The 19135-nt window shown below is 41.0% G+C and overlaps 1 protein-coding gene across 1 annotated transcript in view; it reads left to right on the forward strand.

Moving 5' to 3' along the window:
- Positions 1-18406, forward strand: part of Jmy (junction mediating and regulatory protein, p53 cofactor) — a 62804-nt gene extending 44398 nt beyond the window's left edge. Inside the window, exons 5-11 of the mRNA XM_048331113.1 lie at positions 2123-2288; positions 3164-3351; positions 5498-5584; positions 9320-9415; positions 10408-11020; positions 13115-13425; positions 17102-18406. Coding sequence (XP_048187070.1) covers positions 2123-2288; positions 3164-3351; positions 5498-5584; positions 9320-9415; positions 10408-11020; positions 13115-13422 — 1458 coding nt within the window. The 3' untranslated portion in view covers positions 13423-13425; positions 17102-18406. The remainder of the gene's footprint in view (positions 1-2122; positions 2289-3163; positions 3352-5497; positions 5585-9319; positions 9416-10407; positions 11021-13114; positions 13426-17101) is intronic.
- The last annotated feature ends 729 nt before the right edge of the window (positions 18407-19135 follow it).

Below are 19135 nucleotides of genomic sequence, written 5' to 3' on the forward strand. Positions count from 1 at the left end.
ATGGCTCTTATAAGTTCTTTAAAAAATTTATTATTATAAAGGTATGATGTATAGAAGGGTTGCAGTTGCATAAGTGAGATAAAGAGTACATTTCTTTTTGGACAATGTCACCCCTTCCTTCATGTCCCAATTTTTCCCTCCCACTCCACCCTCAAGTTGTGTTGTTCATTTTCAATACAATGTCTAGTGAATACCACTCCTGCGTAAGTTCCTTTTGGACCTTCACTTCCTGATTTTCTACTACAATCTTTTAACTCAGATGGTGGGGTGCTCAGTGAGTGCTTATGAGTGTGTTGATGAGAATTGGCATCTATTTTCTTGTTAGGCTGCATAAACACTTGCCTTTGTTTCTTTCCTCATATTTTTAAAAATGACACTCCCATCTGGTGCTAGTGGCTCCTACCTAGCTATTCAGGAGGCTGAGATCTGAGAACTCAGTTCAGGAAAGTCCATGACACCATTAAGAAAATTATGACACTCCCTAATAAAATGTAGTGGGAGAATTGAGCCTAACTCCATCTTTTGTCAGTGAGGTCTCACTGGGAAGTGTTTGGTTTGGGGTCTCGATATCTTAACATATGTTAGGAGTTGAGCTGATGCTAAGTGCCCAGTAGATCACGTGTGTAATTACAGTTGCTAAGGAAAAAGTCCATGAGATTCTAATCGCTAGTTAACTACCAAAAAAGTCTGAGTGGAGGTGTGGCTCAAGTGGCAGGGTGCTAGCCGTGAGCAAAAAAGGTCAGGGACAGTACCCAAGCCCTGAGTTCAAGCCCAAGGACACACACACACACACACCCTGAGCTGAGTAATGTTTTAAGGTAGCCAGGTTTTCATTTGAACACTTACCACTTCTTTTTTGGCTTTCCCTTGTCCCAGTGTGCCCTGCCGCGTTGGGACACTCACCTCTTCTGCACGGCTCCATTGCCTTGAATTAGTTCCCTTTGCACTTACAATTCCTTTTTCCTTAGTTCTGTGCCTGTAAGCTGAGGCTAGGAAATACCTGTCTGGAAATGTTAGATGTCACAGGGAGAAGATTGGAGCAGGGAGCTCCTCCCACCCACATTTCATACCCTACACTAAACATTTTGCCTCTAGCTTGAAGGATTCCTAAACCTCAGAGTACCATTTGCCTTGTCAGAATTCTCTGACTTAATGTTATTCCTTTCTTTTTGGTTTATCTTCATAAAAGTTCTGTGTACTCTGACCCTACACTAAGCCTTCTGGGATGATTCAGGGCTCTTTCCCCAAGGACCGCCACTGCCTTATTATCCTCAAGAGATTTAGTGTGCTCTGGGCTGCCCATCTGCCTCTAATGTGGATTTCTCCTTCTTAGCATTCATCTACCTCCAGACTCTTGCTTTGGGTAAAACTCACTGAACCTGAAAATTGGGGAGAGTAACCTACTTCTCTCTCCATTGATATTTGTTGTTGACCATATCCTTTAGAGTAGAGTACTGCAACTGAGGAAGTTGATAGTGTCTGATGTTGTAAAGGATTGAGAATTCTCCTTAGACAAAGGATTGGACAGGAGAGACAACCTTAGTGCTGGGGAAAAAAGACAGCAGAGTTCATGAGCCTTGTGAACAAGTGTCATTGCAAACCAAAGAGAATCATAGTAGTGATAATAGAAAAGTACTTGAGCCTCAGCTCTACTTCTGTCAATCAAACCTAGGGCTTCATGCATGCTAGGCAAGCACTCTACCACTAAGCCACATTCCCAATAACTACATAATTTAGTGTTCACTTTTGAGATTCAGGAGGGCAACCATTGACACCTACAGCAAGGTAGCAGGAATATATTATCCTAAATGGGCTGTGGTAGAAAGATAAAAATCTTGTATTGTATTTACCTACTTCCAAAATTATATGGCACGATGTGCGCGGGTATTTTTAAGCATAGATTCCTTTGTTGAGATGAGTCCTTCCTGCTTTACCTGTGTCAGCCTCACACTCTACTGCTACATAATGTCTTCCTCTGTGCTGTACTTGGCTTAAAAGTCTAGATTTCTTGCCTGTATGTTTGTTTATTAGAGCAATTTTATCTTCATGAATGAATTCTCTGATTAGCACTGACCCTTTATCTTGTTTCCACCAGTGAGAAGTGTTTTTATTTTCAATGCAGATGCAGAGTTTGCAGGGTGGAACGGAAGCTATAGCTCAGTTGGATCAGTTAGAAGCTGATTATTATGACCTGCAACTTCAGTTGTATGAAGTACAGTTTGAAATATTGAAGTGTGAAGAGTTATTATTGACAGCACAACTGGAAAGCATCAAAAGACTGATATCAGGTATGGTTGCGTATTTGACTCCATATGCCCACAAAAGTACTGTATGGAGAAAATACATGAATGCCAGCTGTGTTTCTTGTTTGTTTGTTTTTGGGTTTTTTTTGCCAATGCTGGGGCTTGGGACTCAGGGCCTGAGCACTGTCCCTGGCTTCTTTTTGCTCAAGGCTAGCACTCTGCCACCTGAGCCACAGCACCACTTCTGGCCGTTTTCTATATATGTGGTGCTGAGGAATCGAACCCAGGGAGGGCTTCATGTATACGAGGCAAGCACTCTTGCCACTAGGCCACATCCCCAGCCCCATGTCAGCTGTGTTTCTATTTCTTTTCTTTTCTTTTTTGGCCAGTCCTAGGCCGTGAACCAGGGCCTGAGCACTGTCCTTGGCTTCTTTTTTGCTTAAGGCTAGCTCTCTGCCACTTGAGCCACAGCGCCACTTCTGGCCATTTTCTGTATATGTGTTGTTGAGGAATCAAACCCAGGGCCTCATATATACGAGGCAAGCACTCTTGCCACTAGGACATATTCCCAGCCCCCTGTGTTTCTATTTCTATAAAGTCTAAACAAATATTTTGAGGAAGTGTGGGAAGTCAAGTCATTTAGTAGAATCAGTGGGGCAACTGTATGTTAGGTTTGGTTATCTTTGTAAGTTATTTTATAAAGATCCTTTATCCACAGTCTAAATTTTCAAAGAGTTTGAATTTTTCAGGGGTGCCATCAGGAATGCAGTGAGTTCTAGAATTATTGAACACTGTGTGCCAAAGACAGCAAAACAAATGCTTGGCATACACTCAAATGTATGTGAGGTATTTCCTATTCATCACCATTTTACACAGAAGCTCACTCTTAACCACAACCCCTTGTTGCTCCTCCACAACAGAAAAAAGAGATGAAGTGGTATACTACGATACTTATGAGAGCATGGAGGCCATGCTGGAGAAGGAAGAGCTGGCGGCGTCTGTGCACGCCCAGAGGGAGGAGCTGCAGAAACTGCAGCAGAAGGCACGCCAGCTGGAAGCAAGGCGGGGACGAGTCTCAGCCAAGAAAGCCTACCTCAGGAATAAAAAGGTATTTCAATCTTGCTTTTTTATTCATCCCTTGATCCAGGTCTAATAATTCTAACATGATTTGTCACAGATACTTGAATATTTTAAAATTTAAATGAGCATTGCCTCTTCTTGTTACTCAGTTCATAGTATTAAACATTTATATTTCTACTAGTATCGCTCTGTTAAAGGAATTCTAGCGGCCTGTGGTGATGTATTCTTTGCCTCCAGCAACCCTGACGGTGACTCCCCTAAGGAGTTTTAGTAGTACTAAAGAATCTCAGGTTATATAATTCCTGTTAACTTTTTAATTTAACATATCTAGTGACGGCCCACAAAAAGCCCTGGTTCTGACCCCTCAGCTTCATGGAGTAGTATAGGTTTTTACTTACTTATGTCTAAGTTGAATCACACTTCTGAATCCTTGAAATTCAGAGCGCTGCCATTTACAAGTGAGTGCTTCACAGCTGGGCACTGGGGGCCCATGCTTATAATCCTAGCTCCTCGGGAGGTTGACAGCTGAGAATCGTGGTTCCAAGCCATCTTGGTCAGGAAAGCATGTGAGACTTTTATATCTAGCCACCAAAAAGCCAAAAGTGGAGCTGTGGTTTAAGTGGTAGAGGATGAGCCTTGAGTGAAAAAGCTAAGGGACAGCACCTAGGCACTGAGTTCAAGCCACAGGCAGGACCAGTGGAAAAAAGTACTTCTGAGAAGTGGCCAGTTTGGACCCTTGGCAGAAGTAGGAAGTCATTAGTACTTAGTGGTTTGTGGTGAAGGTATGAAGAGGAACTATTCCTTACTAACTTATTCCATTGGGCATTTGTACATTACTGTATGTACATATCATAGTGAAACTCTTGTTTATAATATATGCTGAAAAAAAGAGAAAAAGGGACTATTTCCACATGTAGTCCAGAGAAAAGTTATAAATGAAGATTAAGCATTGTTGCCAATCATATTATGTAGTACACTTTTTTATGAAGAAGCACAGCTCTGCCAATTTATCACAAAGTCTATTCTATATGGAGATGAAAGTATATATACATTTACAGCCATAGTAATAATGTTTTATATTTTTGACTTTTGAGTCTTTAAGACCTCTTTTTGCTCTGACAACCTTGACAGAGAGATCTAGATCTCTTGCTATGTTTACACCAGTCTGGAAAAAGCCAGTGTCTTTAATTTACCATAGAATGGTCAAAACAGACTGTATGCCAATGGCTATATTTTATTCTTTTTAATTTTAAAGAGTATAATGAAACTTAGACTCTTCTGGCCATAGTCCTCATAACTGAAAAAACCTTTGAGATTATCTGAGGGCAACTCTCATTCCTTGTTGTCTTCTCTTTCTTTCTCTGTTCCCTTCCTCCCCTCCCACAGATGAAGTATTGAGATGGTTCTAAGAGTTAATGGCTTAATAGGAAAACCTTTTGTAAGATTTCAATTATTTGATATATACCTCTTTAAAGTCTAGGTTAAAAGCAGATCATTTGCTTGGTATTTATATAAAACTTATTAAAGCGTATGAAAATGGCTTCTGCCTTATAATCCTACCTTCCCAGAAGGCTGAGATCTGAAGATCATGGTTCATAGCCAGCTGGGGCAAGAAAGGCCTTGAGACTCTTGTCTCTAGTTAATCACAGAAAAAGCCAGAAGTGGCACTATGGCTCAAGTGGTTGAGTTCTCGCCTTGAGCAAAAGGCGCCTAGGGACAGTGACCAGGCCCAGAGTTCAAGCCCCAGCATCAGAAAAACAAAACAAAACAAAAAAACAACTTATGGGATAAACCTTGGTGCGTCTAAATTTCACTTGTATTAAAACATGTTTTAAAAAATTTATTGTGGGGCTGGGGATATGGCCTAGTGGCAAGAGTGCTTGCCTCGTATACATGAGGCCCTAGGTTCGATTCCCCAGCACCACATATACAGAAAATGGCCAGAAGCGGCGCTGTGGCTCAAGTGGCAGAGTGCTAGCCTTGAGCAAAAAGAAGCCAGGGACAGTGCTCAGGCCCTGAGTCCAAGCCCCAGGACTGGCCAAAAAAAAAATATATATATAGTTATTAAAAATGCATATCGTTTATATAGTTACATAAGTTATATAAAGAATACATTTCTTTTTGTACAATGTCACCCGTTCCCTTGCTCTAAAACATGCCTTATGTATTTATAGGAAATTTGTATTTCAAAACACAATGAAAAATTCCAGCAGCGCTTTCGGAGTGAAGATGAATATAGAAACCATCACACAGCACAGCTAGTAAGTTTGCATTCTTGGAGACTTGGAACAAAAGCTCATTTGTCATATGTCTCAAAGTGAATAAAGTTCTTAAGGTGGAAACTGCCATAACTGCTAGTTTCTTCCCTATGCAGAAACTGCCCCTTCTGAAGGGAAGATCCCATTGAACTTTAATGCAGAGCTCGAACATATGTTCTTGTTTTCTCATTGGGAAACCTTTAAGGTTATGGAGTTTGTCTTCTGTTATGTGCTCTGTTATCTGATAACTGTTACTAAGAGATGCCCAGCCATGTGTCTAGTCATATTTGATTGGTCTTTGAGAATGGCAAGACTCAAACTAAAGGCATCAGGTCTCTCTGGTGTCTGAAAGAGGAAGAGAGAGGATTATTCTTTTCCCACTCATAATTTCTTCTTTCCTGTGCCATAAACCCCAGGGGCTAATGCATACCCAAAGGATTTACTCTACACTATCAAAAGTCAGGAAGCGCGACTGATAATTCCAGCCTGTTGGGAAACAGGTTGGCTACCCTGACACTCCTCGAGGTATTTGTACCAGTCACCAGTCACACAGTTGATAAGCCAGCGTCTGTCCTTCTCCTGCCAAGAACTTCAGTTCTAACACTGTCCTGCTTGCATAATTTCTCAAGAAATACATTTTCATATCTAGGTTAAGCTCAGTGTTCTGTATGTATTATTCCCATAACTGTCCTAACCACAATTCCAGGTTGTCTTTTTTTTTTCCTGCCAGTCCTGGGCCTTGGACTCAGGGCTGAGCACTGTCCCTGGCTTCTTCCCGCTCAAGGCTAGCACTCTGCCACTTGAGCCACAGCGCCACTTCTGGCCATTTTCTGTATATGCGGTGCTTGGGAATTGAACCCAGGGCTTCATGTATACGAGTCAAGCACTCTTGTCACTTAGGCCATATTCCCAGCCCTCCAGGTTGTCTTAATAAGACCTCATTAGGTTATTTCTCCCTCCTCTGAAAACCCCTGACTCTTTCTCTTGTACTCCCAATTTGTGTTCCCAATCACAGCACACCCATAGTTGGCCAAGTTAGAAAACTGAGCTTTTTTACAGCCTTGCTGTTTGACAGCATTGAACCATGTCTGATCATGCCAACTCTCCAGCTTCAGTCTCTAGGATCTGTTTCAGATGTACCTGGTTTGCATAGCTGCTTTGTGATAGATGCAGTCCTCTAACCAAGTATAAATGTGTAGACCCACCCTGCACCCTTTGCCATTTCCTTTTCTCTTCTGTACTGTTCCTACTCAGAAGGCTAGCTCTGTCCCTTCTGCCAGTTGCCATTCAGGAGGCCTATGTGGTTTTTCATGTCATTCATAGACAACCCTATTGTCATAGGCTGTCTATGTTGATAACTAGAGGTGTTTGTTCCTCATTGGTAAGTAGTAAGGAAAGCTAATATTTGATTAAAAAAATACTTTTTGTCAGTCCTCGGGCTTGAACTGAACTCAGGGCCTGAGCACTGTCCTTGTTTTTGCTCAAGGCTAGCATTCTACCACTTGAGCCACAGTGCCACTTTGGCTTTTTCTGTTCATGTGGTGCTGAGGAACCGAACCCAGGGCTTCATGCATGCTAGGCAAGCACTCTACCACTTGAGCCACAGTGCCACTTTCAGCTTTTTCTGTTTATGTGTTACTGGGTAATTGAACCTGGGGCTTCATGCATGCTAGGCAAGCACTCTACCACTAGGCCACATTCCCAGCCCAGGTATGCATCCTATTACATAACTTGAAGTTAATGTCTTCTTGTTTGTTTTAAAAATAGCTTTCTTCTGAAATTTTCTACTTTCCATTTGGTTTCAAGGAATGAAAGTAAAGCCAAGGCTGCCTTTCCTCTGTTTAATTAGAAAGCTTTCTGCCTATAGCTTATGATAATTGAACTGAATATATTGTTATAATGGTAGTTACCAAAATGACCTGAAGAATGATCACATCATTGTTCAGTGTGGTTGTGGACTTTTTTCTTTTGAAGGCGATTCTGAGGCTTGAACTTGGCTTGGGCATTGTCCCTGAGCTTTTGTGCACAAAGCTAGAGCTCTACCTTTTGAGCCATGGCTCTCCTTTCTGCTGTTTTGAGTCTCACGGGCTTCCCTGCCTGGGCTGTCTTCAAACTCTGATCCTCAGATCTTAGCTTCTGGAGTAGCTAGAATTGCAGGCATGAGTGCCTAGGGCTGTGGATTTTTTGTGTTTGAGTTTGGTGATACTTCTTAATCTGGGTATATGCTAATTTCATGCTCTTACTGAGATTTTTTTATCAGCATATGTATATATTGTTATTAAATTGTTACATTCAGAATAATTATGCTAGCATATACCTTTTTAACATTTCATCTCCTCCATAGATTACTCTTATCCTTCCCCATCACATTTTTAAGGAAACAAAAGTAGTACATTTCTTTATATACATGATAACCATATGGCACTAGTAACTGTTCTAGGCATTATATTATTTAGTGAAAAGCTGGTAGGAACTAGTTTCACTAAAGTTAAGAGAATAGTGGAGGGTTGAATTTGAAAAGTACAGTAGTAGACCCTCTCACTTTGTCATTATAATTCCCAAGATGGTCTCAAATTTGGGTTCCTACTGCCTCTACTTCCACCTGTAAGTTACAGTGTATTCTAGAATGCATGATGAAATTAATTTTTATGTGAAGTTGTCTGGACTTAAGGAGGTGGCTCCAGTTTTCTACAAAAAAGCAGAAAGTCTATAAGCCTTTTGCATATTTGAAAAAGCTCAACTGAAATATAGTCTTCCAAATGAGATTTTATTATAGTTTTTAGATGATTCAGCAATATGGGAAAACTTACAAACTGCCAACTGCCAATATAGTGTGATATTAAGTTACAAAATTCATGAACAATGCTTGAAGCATGTCATGTTTTTCCCCCCTAAATACTGGTTATATTGATTGAAACAATGTGTAATAAATTGCTGATGAGATAGCTGCTGATAATTTTTTGCTTCCCAATAGAACTTTCTTTATCAAAACAGGCAGCCAGCCCATGGGTGGCGGCTTTCTGATCTTCCGTCGCTCTGTGTCCTCACAGTTCGGCTGAGAACTGTGCTCTTAACCTTCCAAGCGTTTTCAAGAAGAGCTCAGGGCTCATCTGTGCACAGGCAGCTGGGATTCCAGTTCCTGATTTATTTTTAAAGTCAGCTATATTTGATATAGTAACATATAGCAATCCTCTCAATGCTCTTGTCTCTGTCTCCCAAGTGCTGGATTGTAGATCATTTGATACTGAAATTGTTTAAGCCCAAACCACCCATATGAAACAAGATTTCACTTTTATAATACCAGTGAGAATTTTAAAACAATGATTTGGATAAAAAAAATACAACGTAGTGTTTGATAGTGAAAAGATTTTGTTGAAGCCAAGTGCTGGTGGCTCCCACCTGTAATCTTAGCTACTAGGACTCTGAGATCTGAGGATCACCATTCAGAGCCAGCCCAGGGAGGAAAGTCTGTGCAATTGTTATCTCCAGTTAACCACCAGAAAGCTGGAGGTGATACTGTGGCTTAAGTGCTAGAACACTAGTGTTGAGCTGAAGAGCTCGGGGACAGCACCCAGGCCCAGAGTTCAAGCCTCATGACCGACAAAAGAATAAAAAAGATTTTATTGAATGAGTCATTCATTTTAAATACTGGGAAAAAGCTCATCTTTATTATTCTCCCTCGTAATGTGAAAAGTGGATGTGGCTTCACATAATGGATTATTATTACTCTTTTCTTAGAAGAAAGAGAAATTACTTGATGAAGAGGAGCGAAAAAGTGCATGGGTTAGCCAAGAGAGACAGCGAACACTGGATAGACTTCGGACATTTAAGCAGGTAGTAAAAGTATGGTACACTTATTGTTTTTTCTTTACTTTAAACATTGCTAAAGTCCTTTCTGTTTTTCTTTAGAATGTATTATGGTCATGTCAGTAACTGTTCTGATTACTTGGCTCCTTTTCCTTTGGTTGTTTCCAGCGTTAATAGTCTGACCCTTGGCACACAGATTCAGTAGTATACGAATGTCAGGCCTTCTGGGAAACTTGTATTCCTCTGGATTTCATAAAAGTGACCAGCACTAGCTTGTTCCTAGTTCCGCATACATCAACCTCCTGTTGGTCATAAATGGGGCTGACCCTTGGAAGATGTAGATCACCCGATATAAATTGAGTGCTTGAGCACTCAGCCTCTCAGAAACCATTGCTGAAGCTTCTGGTTCTAGCTGTTGAAGTGCTCTGCAGCCTTGCTCCAGTGTCGTTTGATTAAGTCCCCTTGGTATTATAGTGGAAAAATGGGGTGGCCTCTTTTAGGTAGACTCCATTAAGTAATTGTTGTGTCCCAAATGGCATAATGCTAGGTTTTCCCGTAAGAGATATCACACAGAGTCACTTTAAGGAAGCACTCCCAAAAATTTTAAAAATTGACATGAAAATAGTGCTTTCATCTGTGAGCAGTTGAAAATATATGGTAAGCTAATGTTAGTTTCTTGGCTTTCTGCGTATTAGTAGCAAATACATTTGATATTATGTCACATACTATTTTTCCCTGTTTAAATTAGTAACATTAAAGACTTCAAAATCATGTGGCAGCTTTGGACAGTTGGCTTCTTAAGTAGATAAGAGAGAACAGGGTGTTAACATATTTGGTAGGCAAATAACAAAGGAGTTGGAGATAATTGCTGTGAAATTAGTGGGTAGTGCTATTCTAGCTTATTCTTAAACCCGCAAAAGAACCACAGTAAGAGCCTCAGCAGAAGGAGGAAGTAGCCTCTTGTTCATTTATTTCTTTTTAATATTGACAATCAGTTACAATAACTTCTACTATTTTAGAGGTACCCCGGGCAAGTCATACTTAAATCAACCCGCTCACGACTAGCCCATGCACGAAGAAGAAGTGCAGCCAGTCCTCTGTCCCGGGAGGACCAGGGGGACCCCCTACCAGGGGCGTTGCAGGGAGTGGAGAAAGCAGAAGAGGCGGGAGAAGGAAGAGGCCCCCTCGGATCACCACAGACAGCCGAACCCCAGAGCCTTGCACAACTTGAAGATTCTTCATTAGTACAACTTGAAGCCACTTCGTTACCTCTCAGTGGTGTGGCCTCGGAACTGCCTCCTGCCGCATCCCTTCCACTGTTGACTAGTAATGACCTCGAACCATGTTCTGGTACCAGAGATCCGGGCCCACCACCTCTTCCTCCCACACCCCCACCGCCCCCTCCTCCTCCTCCGCCGCCCCCACCTCCACCACCTCTGCCTGCTGCCAAGGATGAAGGTGCTGCCAGCACTGCAGAGACACTGGAGAAAGGTCTGCCTCCGAAGGAAGGAACCGAGAAGAGAATTCCCAAGTCAGCCAGCGCGCCCTCAGCCCACCTCTTCGACAGCAGCCAGCTGGTCAGCGCACGGAGGAAGCTCCGAAAGACCGCTGAGAGTTTGCAAAGGAGACGCGGTGAGTGCACAGGTGTTTGCGTCGGATGTGTAAAATGGGAGAACTTTATACTACATTCCACTTTGCAAAACTCCAGCCTTGTTAGATGGTCAACAGGTTTTTAAGCAGAGAATTCCAATCAACCCAGAGCAACAAACATTACCTTCTTGAACTATTAAGACATACTTAAAAAATGTATTTGGAAATGACATTTGGTCCATTTTGTGAATGATTCTTTTTGTGTTAGTAAAGAAAGGTCTGATTTTTAAGCCGGGCACCCTAGCTACTCAGGAGGCTGAGATCTGAGGATTGCGGCTTGGAGCTAGCTCAAGCAGGAAAAGCTAGACGTGGTGCTGCGGCTCCAGTGGTAGAATGTTAGCAGCCTTTGCGCCCAGGACTGAGCTCAAACCAGGACTGGAGGAGGGGGTGGGTGGGAGGAGTCTGATTTTAAACTTAGGAGATAAAGTAGTCAGTGGCCGGGAGTGCCACTTAAGGGTAGAGCATGAGGCTAACGTATTCAAGATTCTGGGCTCTATTTGCCCAGCACTACAAAACACTAAAATGAAGAACTACAAAGTTATTCTCATAACATTTGGTCTCATTTTGCTTTTGAAGACCTTAATATAGTCCTTGTACGAGAAGGCAAACTGTAGGGAGTAATATATGTAATTTATTGTATGTCAAATGTGCACTCTAATAAAGTTTTCTTTTTTTGCCTGTCCTGGGACTTGAACTTGGCCTGAGCACAGCTGTCTCTGAGCTTTTGTGCTCAGGCACTTTGCCACTTGAGCTATATAGCTCTACTTCTGGCTTACTGTGGTTAATTAGAGATAGTCTTACTGACATTCCTGCCTTAACCATCATGCTCAGATCTCAGCCTCCTGAGTAGGTAGGATTACAGGCATAAGCCACTGGTCCTGGCTAATAGTTATTTTTTAAAAGGAGAAGTTAGGCTGCCACTGTACCACTGAGCTATACCTCCAGTGCATCAAGACAGCATTCTGTAGAAGATTTTTTAGGATAATCTTGATAGAAGTTCACATATAAAACAACTAAATTTAAAAAAAAAATCACTGTTAGCACAGTGAACGAACATTTAATTTTCTTCTTTCTTTTTTTTTTGTTGGTTGTGGGTCTTGAGCCCAGGGCCTGGGCACTGTCCCCAAGCCCTTTTGCTCAAGGTTAGCTCCCTACCACTTTGAGCCACAGCTCCACTTCTTGTTTTTTTTTTTGAGTGGTTAATTGGAGATAAGAATCTCATGGGGACTTCTCTGCCCAGGCTGTTTTCAAACCGCAATCCTCAGATCTCAGTTTCCTGAGTAGTTAGGATTACAGGTGTGAGCCACCAGCACCTGGCAGGTTTAGTTGTTAAAGAGAATATATGTTATTTCTTCACTCAATCTGGATCAGGCAGGTAAAATAGAAAGATCTCTTAGGACTCTTCATCTTCACATTAGTAAGATTGCCTTCCATCCTTCAGTCTGTTCCCTTCTTTCACATGGGAAGTGATAGGAGTAGAAATAGTACCTGAACTGGGCACTGGTAGCTCTTGCCTGGGAGGCTGAGATCTGAGGATTGTGGTTCAAAGCCAGCCTGGACAGGAAAGTCTGTGGAACTCTATCTCCAATTAGTCACAGGAAAAGCTGGAAGTGGTGCTTGTGGCTCAAGTGGTAGAGTGATAGACTTGAGCAAAAGGAGCCCAGAGACAGCACCAGGCCCAGTCGGTGTTCAAGTCTCAGGACCAGAAAAAAAAAAGAAGAAGAAGAAGAAAAGAGTACCTGACAAAGAATTTGAGTCTTGCCATAAGTGATGCTCCCTGCTTTCTGGCAACCTTCAACCCCTAGCTTATGAATCCCCGAGCCTTGGGCTTTCATACACCAGTATCCAGTAGTTTAGTGGTCATAGAGTTTGACTTTGTTTGTTTGTTTTGTTTTAATTCTTTTTTTTATTTATTTGTTTATTAATTGAACACAAATTTTTTGACAAGGTGTTGTGCAAAAAGGGGTTACATAGTAGGGCAGTGTGTACATTTCTTGTGATATCTTACGTCCTGTTATATAGTTTGACTTTTAAGTTCATACCTAACTAATGAATTGTTCTCTTATTTTCTGAAAGTGAGCTCGCCCATGGATGAGGTGCTAGCATCCTTGAAGCGTGGTAGTTTCCATTTGAAAAAGGTTGAACAGCGAACTCTGCCCCCTTTTCCTGATGAAGATGATAGCAACAATATCTTGGCACAAATAAGGAAAGGGGTAAAATTGAAGAAGGTTCAGAAGGAAGTTTTGAGAGAATCCTTCACACTTCTGCCTGATACAGACCCTCTAACACGGAGCATCCACGAAGCTCTAAGAAGAATTAAAGAGGCTTCTCCTGAGTCAGAGGATGAAGAAGAGGCTCCGACCTGCACGGATTGGGAGAGCTAATAAGTAAATAACCTGTTGTCTTTATTAGCATTCAGGAACACAGCTTTTATTATTGGTTGATGGGGCCCAGGGTTCTTTTCAAGTCTAAGGACTGTTATTTATGCAAATGCTGTTTTCATTAAAATCATCGCCGCTTGAGGTAGATCCTAACTAAAAGGACCATCTTATTCTTTTCCCTTACCCAGAAAAGGCTTTTTCTAACTGAACTACTCTATTTAAACATTGACTTTTGATGCCTACAAAAGAGTTTGCTTTTCTGTTTAATTGGCTTACATTAGATATGGTGGGGGGTAGGGATTTCATGATTACATTCCACACATTCATAATATATTCCAATTAATCTCATCCTCTTTTATCTGTCTCCCCCCTTCACAAAGGAGGATTTTCGTAAGGTCAGTATAGAAAAATGATTGCATTGTCTGGATAGTTAGCTTTCTGAACCTTTAAAACTAGTTCCTAAAAAAAAACCCCAAAACTAGTGCCTAGTGCTTACTGTCTTTAGTTATACGTGTAGCATTCTGGTAAGTAATGGAGTTCAAGTCTAGTACATTTTTAAAAATAACTGGGCATGGTGGCAAACATCTGTAACTTTGGTACTTAGGTGGTGGACAAGGGAAGGTCAAAATTCAATGCCAGCCCAGGCCAAAACAGCATAACCCTGTCTCAAGGAACAGGTGGGTAAGCTGGCTTCCACCTGCATTCTCAGCTGTGTGGGAGGCTTAGGAAGAGCATGGTCCAAGGCCACCCAAGCAAAAAGCTCAAGTTCTTTCTGAAAAAGAAGTTATTAAATAAAAGCAAAAAGTAGTCAGGTGCTGGTGGCTCATGTCTGTAATCCTAGCTACTCAGGAGGCTGAGGGAGATCCGAGGATCTGAAGCCTCCCTGGGCAGGAAAGTCTGGAAGTAGCACTGTAGCTCAGGTGGTAGAGTGCCAGCCCCAGGGTCCTTAGTTCAAGCCCCAAGACTTGCAAAACATGCTGAGGTCATGCTTGCAAGTGACTTCAAGCACTTTTCTTTCCTTAGTGTGAGATCTTGAGTTCAAAACTCCAATATTTACAAAATTAGAAAATAATAGTTACAACATAGGAGACATTTAGCCATATCAAATAAAATGTTACTAAGTCATTTTACCTGTGCCTTTTGGGCATGGAAATAATCAGGGACGTGTTGTACTATCTCTACTGCTCCATGTATACTGGGGTTGTGTGTTCCCACGATTCAGCCAACATTCAGTAGTATCATTGTCCTGCTTTACTGTTGCCATATTTGAGTCACTTCGTGTGGCTCGCTTACTGAAAAGCATTTTAGCTTATACCATAGAGACGCTTGGTGTATGTTAATGTCCCATTGGGAATGGCTTCTTCTATAGATACTTGCAGATTCTCTTCCATTACTCTGTTCTTGTTATGTAGTGTGTTGTCTCCCAGACTGTTCCTTGGCCGATAGGTAAAACTTCTGTCATGATGCTGATTCCATGGATGAGCCTTCGCCATATTAGCTTTTCATTACAGCTAGACCACAGTGGCCCAAACCTGGCACGTCAGTTGCTCAGGCTCATGTGTCTTCTTCCAGATCCTGCCTGCCACAAGACAATTCATCAGCATTGTGTATAACTCAACTCTCAGAGGCGTAATATATAGCTTCTGGCTTCTTATATTTACTTTCCTTTGTATGTATGCCCAAGAATGGTATGGTGGGATTATAAGATCTGTGTGTAGTATTTTGAGGATCTTCTATACTGATTTATAGTGGTTGCACTAGTTTACATTCCCACCAACAGCGTATGAAGGTTTCTTTCTCCTACCAGAATTTGTTTGCTTTCTTGATGGCCATTTTGACTGTCGTTCAGTGCAATCTCGGTGTAGGTTTGTTTTTAGCTTACATTAGTTATACGGGGCGGGGGGGGGGGGTTCATTGTAGTTTTGACTTGCATTTTTCTTTATGGCTATCAAACATTTCTTCCTAAATTAGCTATTTTTGTATTTCTTCTGAGAATTGTCTGTTTAGTTCATTGTTAATGGTTTATTTGTGCTTTAATTTTTTTGAGGTCTTTGTACTGGTCATTAATTGTATTGAATTTCGTGGTGATTTTCTCTCCTTGTATTACTATTTGGTTTGATAATTTAAAAAAATATATAGAAACTTTGATGCACTGCTATTTGTCAATTCTTGTTTTGCTTGGATTATTAGAGCCCCTAATTCAGAAAATAATGACTTGAAGATTCTCTTTCAAATTTTCCTTGTTTTCCTGTAGTGGTTTCCAAGTCTTTCATTAAGATGTTTAACCCATTTGGAGTTTTTGTTTGTTTTGAGAGCGTGCTAGTCTTTGGCCTGTCTGTAACCAGTTGTCTCCCAATTTTTTGTCGTTTTGTCAGTGTATGCTTTTGGCTCTTCTGTTCAGGTGGTATAGCTCTGTGGTTTTATTCATTAAATCTTCTGTTGCATTGCCCTTCAAGTCTTTTTTTGTACTAGTACCACTTTATTGTGGCACTTGTACTGTAATTTAAAGTCAGTTATATGACACTTCTGGTGTTGCGCTTTTTTTTTTTTTTGTGCTGAGGATTGATTACTTTTGCTACTTGGGGTCTTTTAGGTCTCCATATAAATTTTAGTATTGATTTTCAATATAAATACTACAAGTACATAAATATATACCTTGGCTACAGGTAAGTTCATCTTTTTGAAACAATACTTTTGAATAAAAAATCAATTGTTAACTATTCAGTAAGTCTTATTCAGGTGGCAGTTTGTGAGACAAATATTTGAGACGGAATTTACCCTGTAATATTTACTTTTTGTTTTATGCTGGTACTGGGGCTTGAATTCAAGGCCCTGAAGCCTTGGTTTTTCCCCTCCTGGCTGGCACTATATTTCTGGCATTTTTGCTGGTTAATTGGAGGTAAGAGTCACACGGACCTTTCTGTTGGGCTGCCTCTGAATTGTGATATCCTCAGATCTCAGCCTCCTGAGCCAGCTAACAAGCATGAGCTGCTGGCACCCAGTCAATATGTAGCTTTTATATAAAATATCAGGAGATAAAATTAGTTCTGACATAAAATGACATAAAGGAATAAAAACAACAGTGAACCTAACAGTCTCTTAGCAGTAATTTTTATTACTTAAACATGTCCTTCGTGCAGAGCATTTTGTTTTCTGGTTTGTTTTGGTGCTGGTCCTGGGGCTTAAACTCAAGGCCTGAGTGCTGTCCATGAACTCCACCCCCTCCTCTCCCCCCCATTCTCCTATCATTCTACCACTTGATACACAGCTCTACTTCTGGCTTTGCTGGTGGGTAATTGTAGATAAGAGTCTCAGAGGCTTGAGCTGCGGTCCTCAGATCTCAGCCTCCTGAGTAGCTACGATTACAGGCATGAGCCACTGTGCCCGCTTACAAGAGAGTTTCTTATATACTACATTTAAAGAAAAAAACCATCAGTGTTCATCCTGGGTATTAGGGAACATAAAAGATGATTTTAATTGGCAAACAGCTGTACAAGGAAGGGGATTTTTCATTGTGACATTTTCATGCATTTGTACAATGTATTCAGTATTCAGATCAGTCTCTTTCCCCCATCCATCATTCTCCCTTTACCCTCTCCCCTTCCTAGTAACAGTTTCAGTAAGTTTCCTTGTTCTTGATACTTACATTCTTTTTTTTTTAAACTCTTTTGTTTACAAACAGGTGGCTTGGAAGAAAGAAAAGTAACCTACAGATGAAGATTGGTTCCAATTCTTTTGGAAAACAAAACTTTTAAATTCTTGGGTCCAAAATTGGATTATATTAGATCCAAAGTATACTGGCTGAAGGGGCTGAAAAAAAAAAAAAAAAGGAAGCACCATTGGTAGGTTATTGCTTTTTCCAGTCATTCCAGCTGATGGTAGTTAACATTAGTTTAGATGTGCAATGTTCCTGGCTACAATGGAGAAAGACCTTCCGGAGACATCTTCTCATCCATCCATTTGTATATCTCCTTAAGAGCGCCCAGCTAAGCCAGGGCTCACCCTGGCTTGGAAGAAAACATACTGGGTTGACAAAGATCTACTGTGCGATGTTTTGGGACTGCTTAGAGATCCATCTTGCAATGTACTGAGAAGACGTACTGAAAAAGAGCTGCTTCTTACCAGCTTGTAGAAGTGGTACAGCACCATGAAAAAAAAGTTTGTCATGTAGCTGTAAGTCAGGAATTAAAATAATCAGGTGGAAACGTACTTAAAATTTCCAAATCCCAAAGGAATTTTTGTAACGATGTTCAACACCTGAAAAGCCAACAGAGTTAGACCTATTAATGTGTGTACCACAACATGATGTATTTAACAAGACTTAGTTTTAGAAGGCCACACAGTCTTACACTTTGTAAGGGTTTGGAGTTCAAATTTCCATATTTTTAAAATAGCTTTTCATAATTCTGAATTTGTAATAGTTTGGATTTATGTGCATCCTTGTTTATGAAAAGCAGTACTTTGTAATTTGATAATATTTCAAATTAGTTTTGGTCTTTTTGTTTGAACTATTATTGTTTATTATAACATGACTTTCCTATTTAGAATCAGAAACAGGATTCAATAATAGGAATACACATCACAACTCTACCATGCACATTTTGTGTGTTGTTAGGATCCACAGTGAGAAACACATGCTCTGCAAAGGCACAGAAGGTGGATAAGCAGAAAAGCCCCTTTGGCCTATCAGCCTTCAAATGCTTTGACTAGCATTTTGACAGAGCACCTTTGTTAGTGTCACTTGATTTTTCAACATTTGTAGCTCTGGGTGCCTATGGAGGGTCCATTTTGGGGCACAGAGCTGCCATGGGGGGTGAGCAGGGCTGTTGGGTTGCATGCAGGGGGGCGTGATGGCCTAGTTTCCTGTGTCATTCTGCTTAAGATGGAACGCAGTCTTCATGGAGGGAGCTGAGGACCGAAATACCAAAAAGAACTTAATTACCAGGAGCTCTTTGGCCTCACCCCAGAAAACAGTACAGCAGTAAAACCCTGTGTGTTTGGTTTTCCTAGAGAAGAAAACCGTTCACATTATTGTCATTTTTAAATGTTATTTTCTTTAAAATAATAATGGAGAAAAGTTTCTGGCCACAGGTTATATAAAACAAAATCTGTTCACTTAAATGTTAGTATTGTGATTCATGAGATTAGGGGCTTCTGCATCGCATCATGAAACTTATTTCAGTTCTTATTTCAGCCTAATTCCTACATCTTATTTGAACCAATTGAAAATACAGATCCTACTATATAAACTTCATCCCCAATGTGGGGGTGGGCGGGCTGGCACATCTTTTATCATAAAGCATTAGAATTAGAATATGTTTTATAACCCAAAGAGCTATTGGCCACATTAACACATTTGAATTTTTTTTAACTTAAAAGCATGTATTTTTCGTACCCAGTTTTCCATGGATCCATGTATCACTATTTTCAACTTTTTTGATGCTGTTCATAACCTAAGTTTATTCATTTCTCTCAACTTTAGAAAAATAAAGAACAGACACTGGAATTCTAATGTGTTGAGAGGGATTTGCTCTCCCTTAGCGTGAAAGCTGGGGTTCCTTTACAAATCAGGCCCACTTTGAAAGGGATCCTGTGATCTGCCCTCCCGCGCCTTGTGTGGAAAGTTTGTACCAGACACTAGCGGTCCCACGGAGGGCTGCGCTCCACTGTGTGCCCCAGGCCACACGACACACGGCGGGAGCCTGCTGGCAGCCAG

The sequence above is a fragment of the Perognathus longimembris genome, chromosome 22 (genome assembly GCF_023159225.1).
Source record: "Perognathus longimembris pacificus isolate PPM17 chromosome 22, ASM2315922v1, whole genome shotgun sequence".
In the NCBI taxonomy this organism is placed as follows: domain Eukaryota; kingdom Metazoa; phylum Chordata; class Mammalia; order Rodentia; family Heteromyidae; genus Perognathus; species Perognathus longimembris.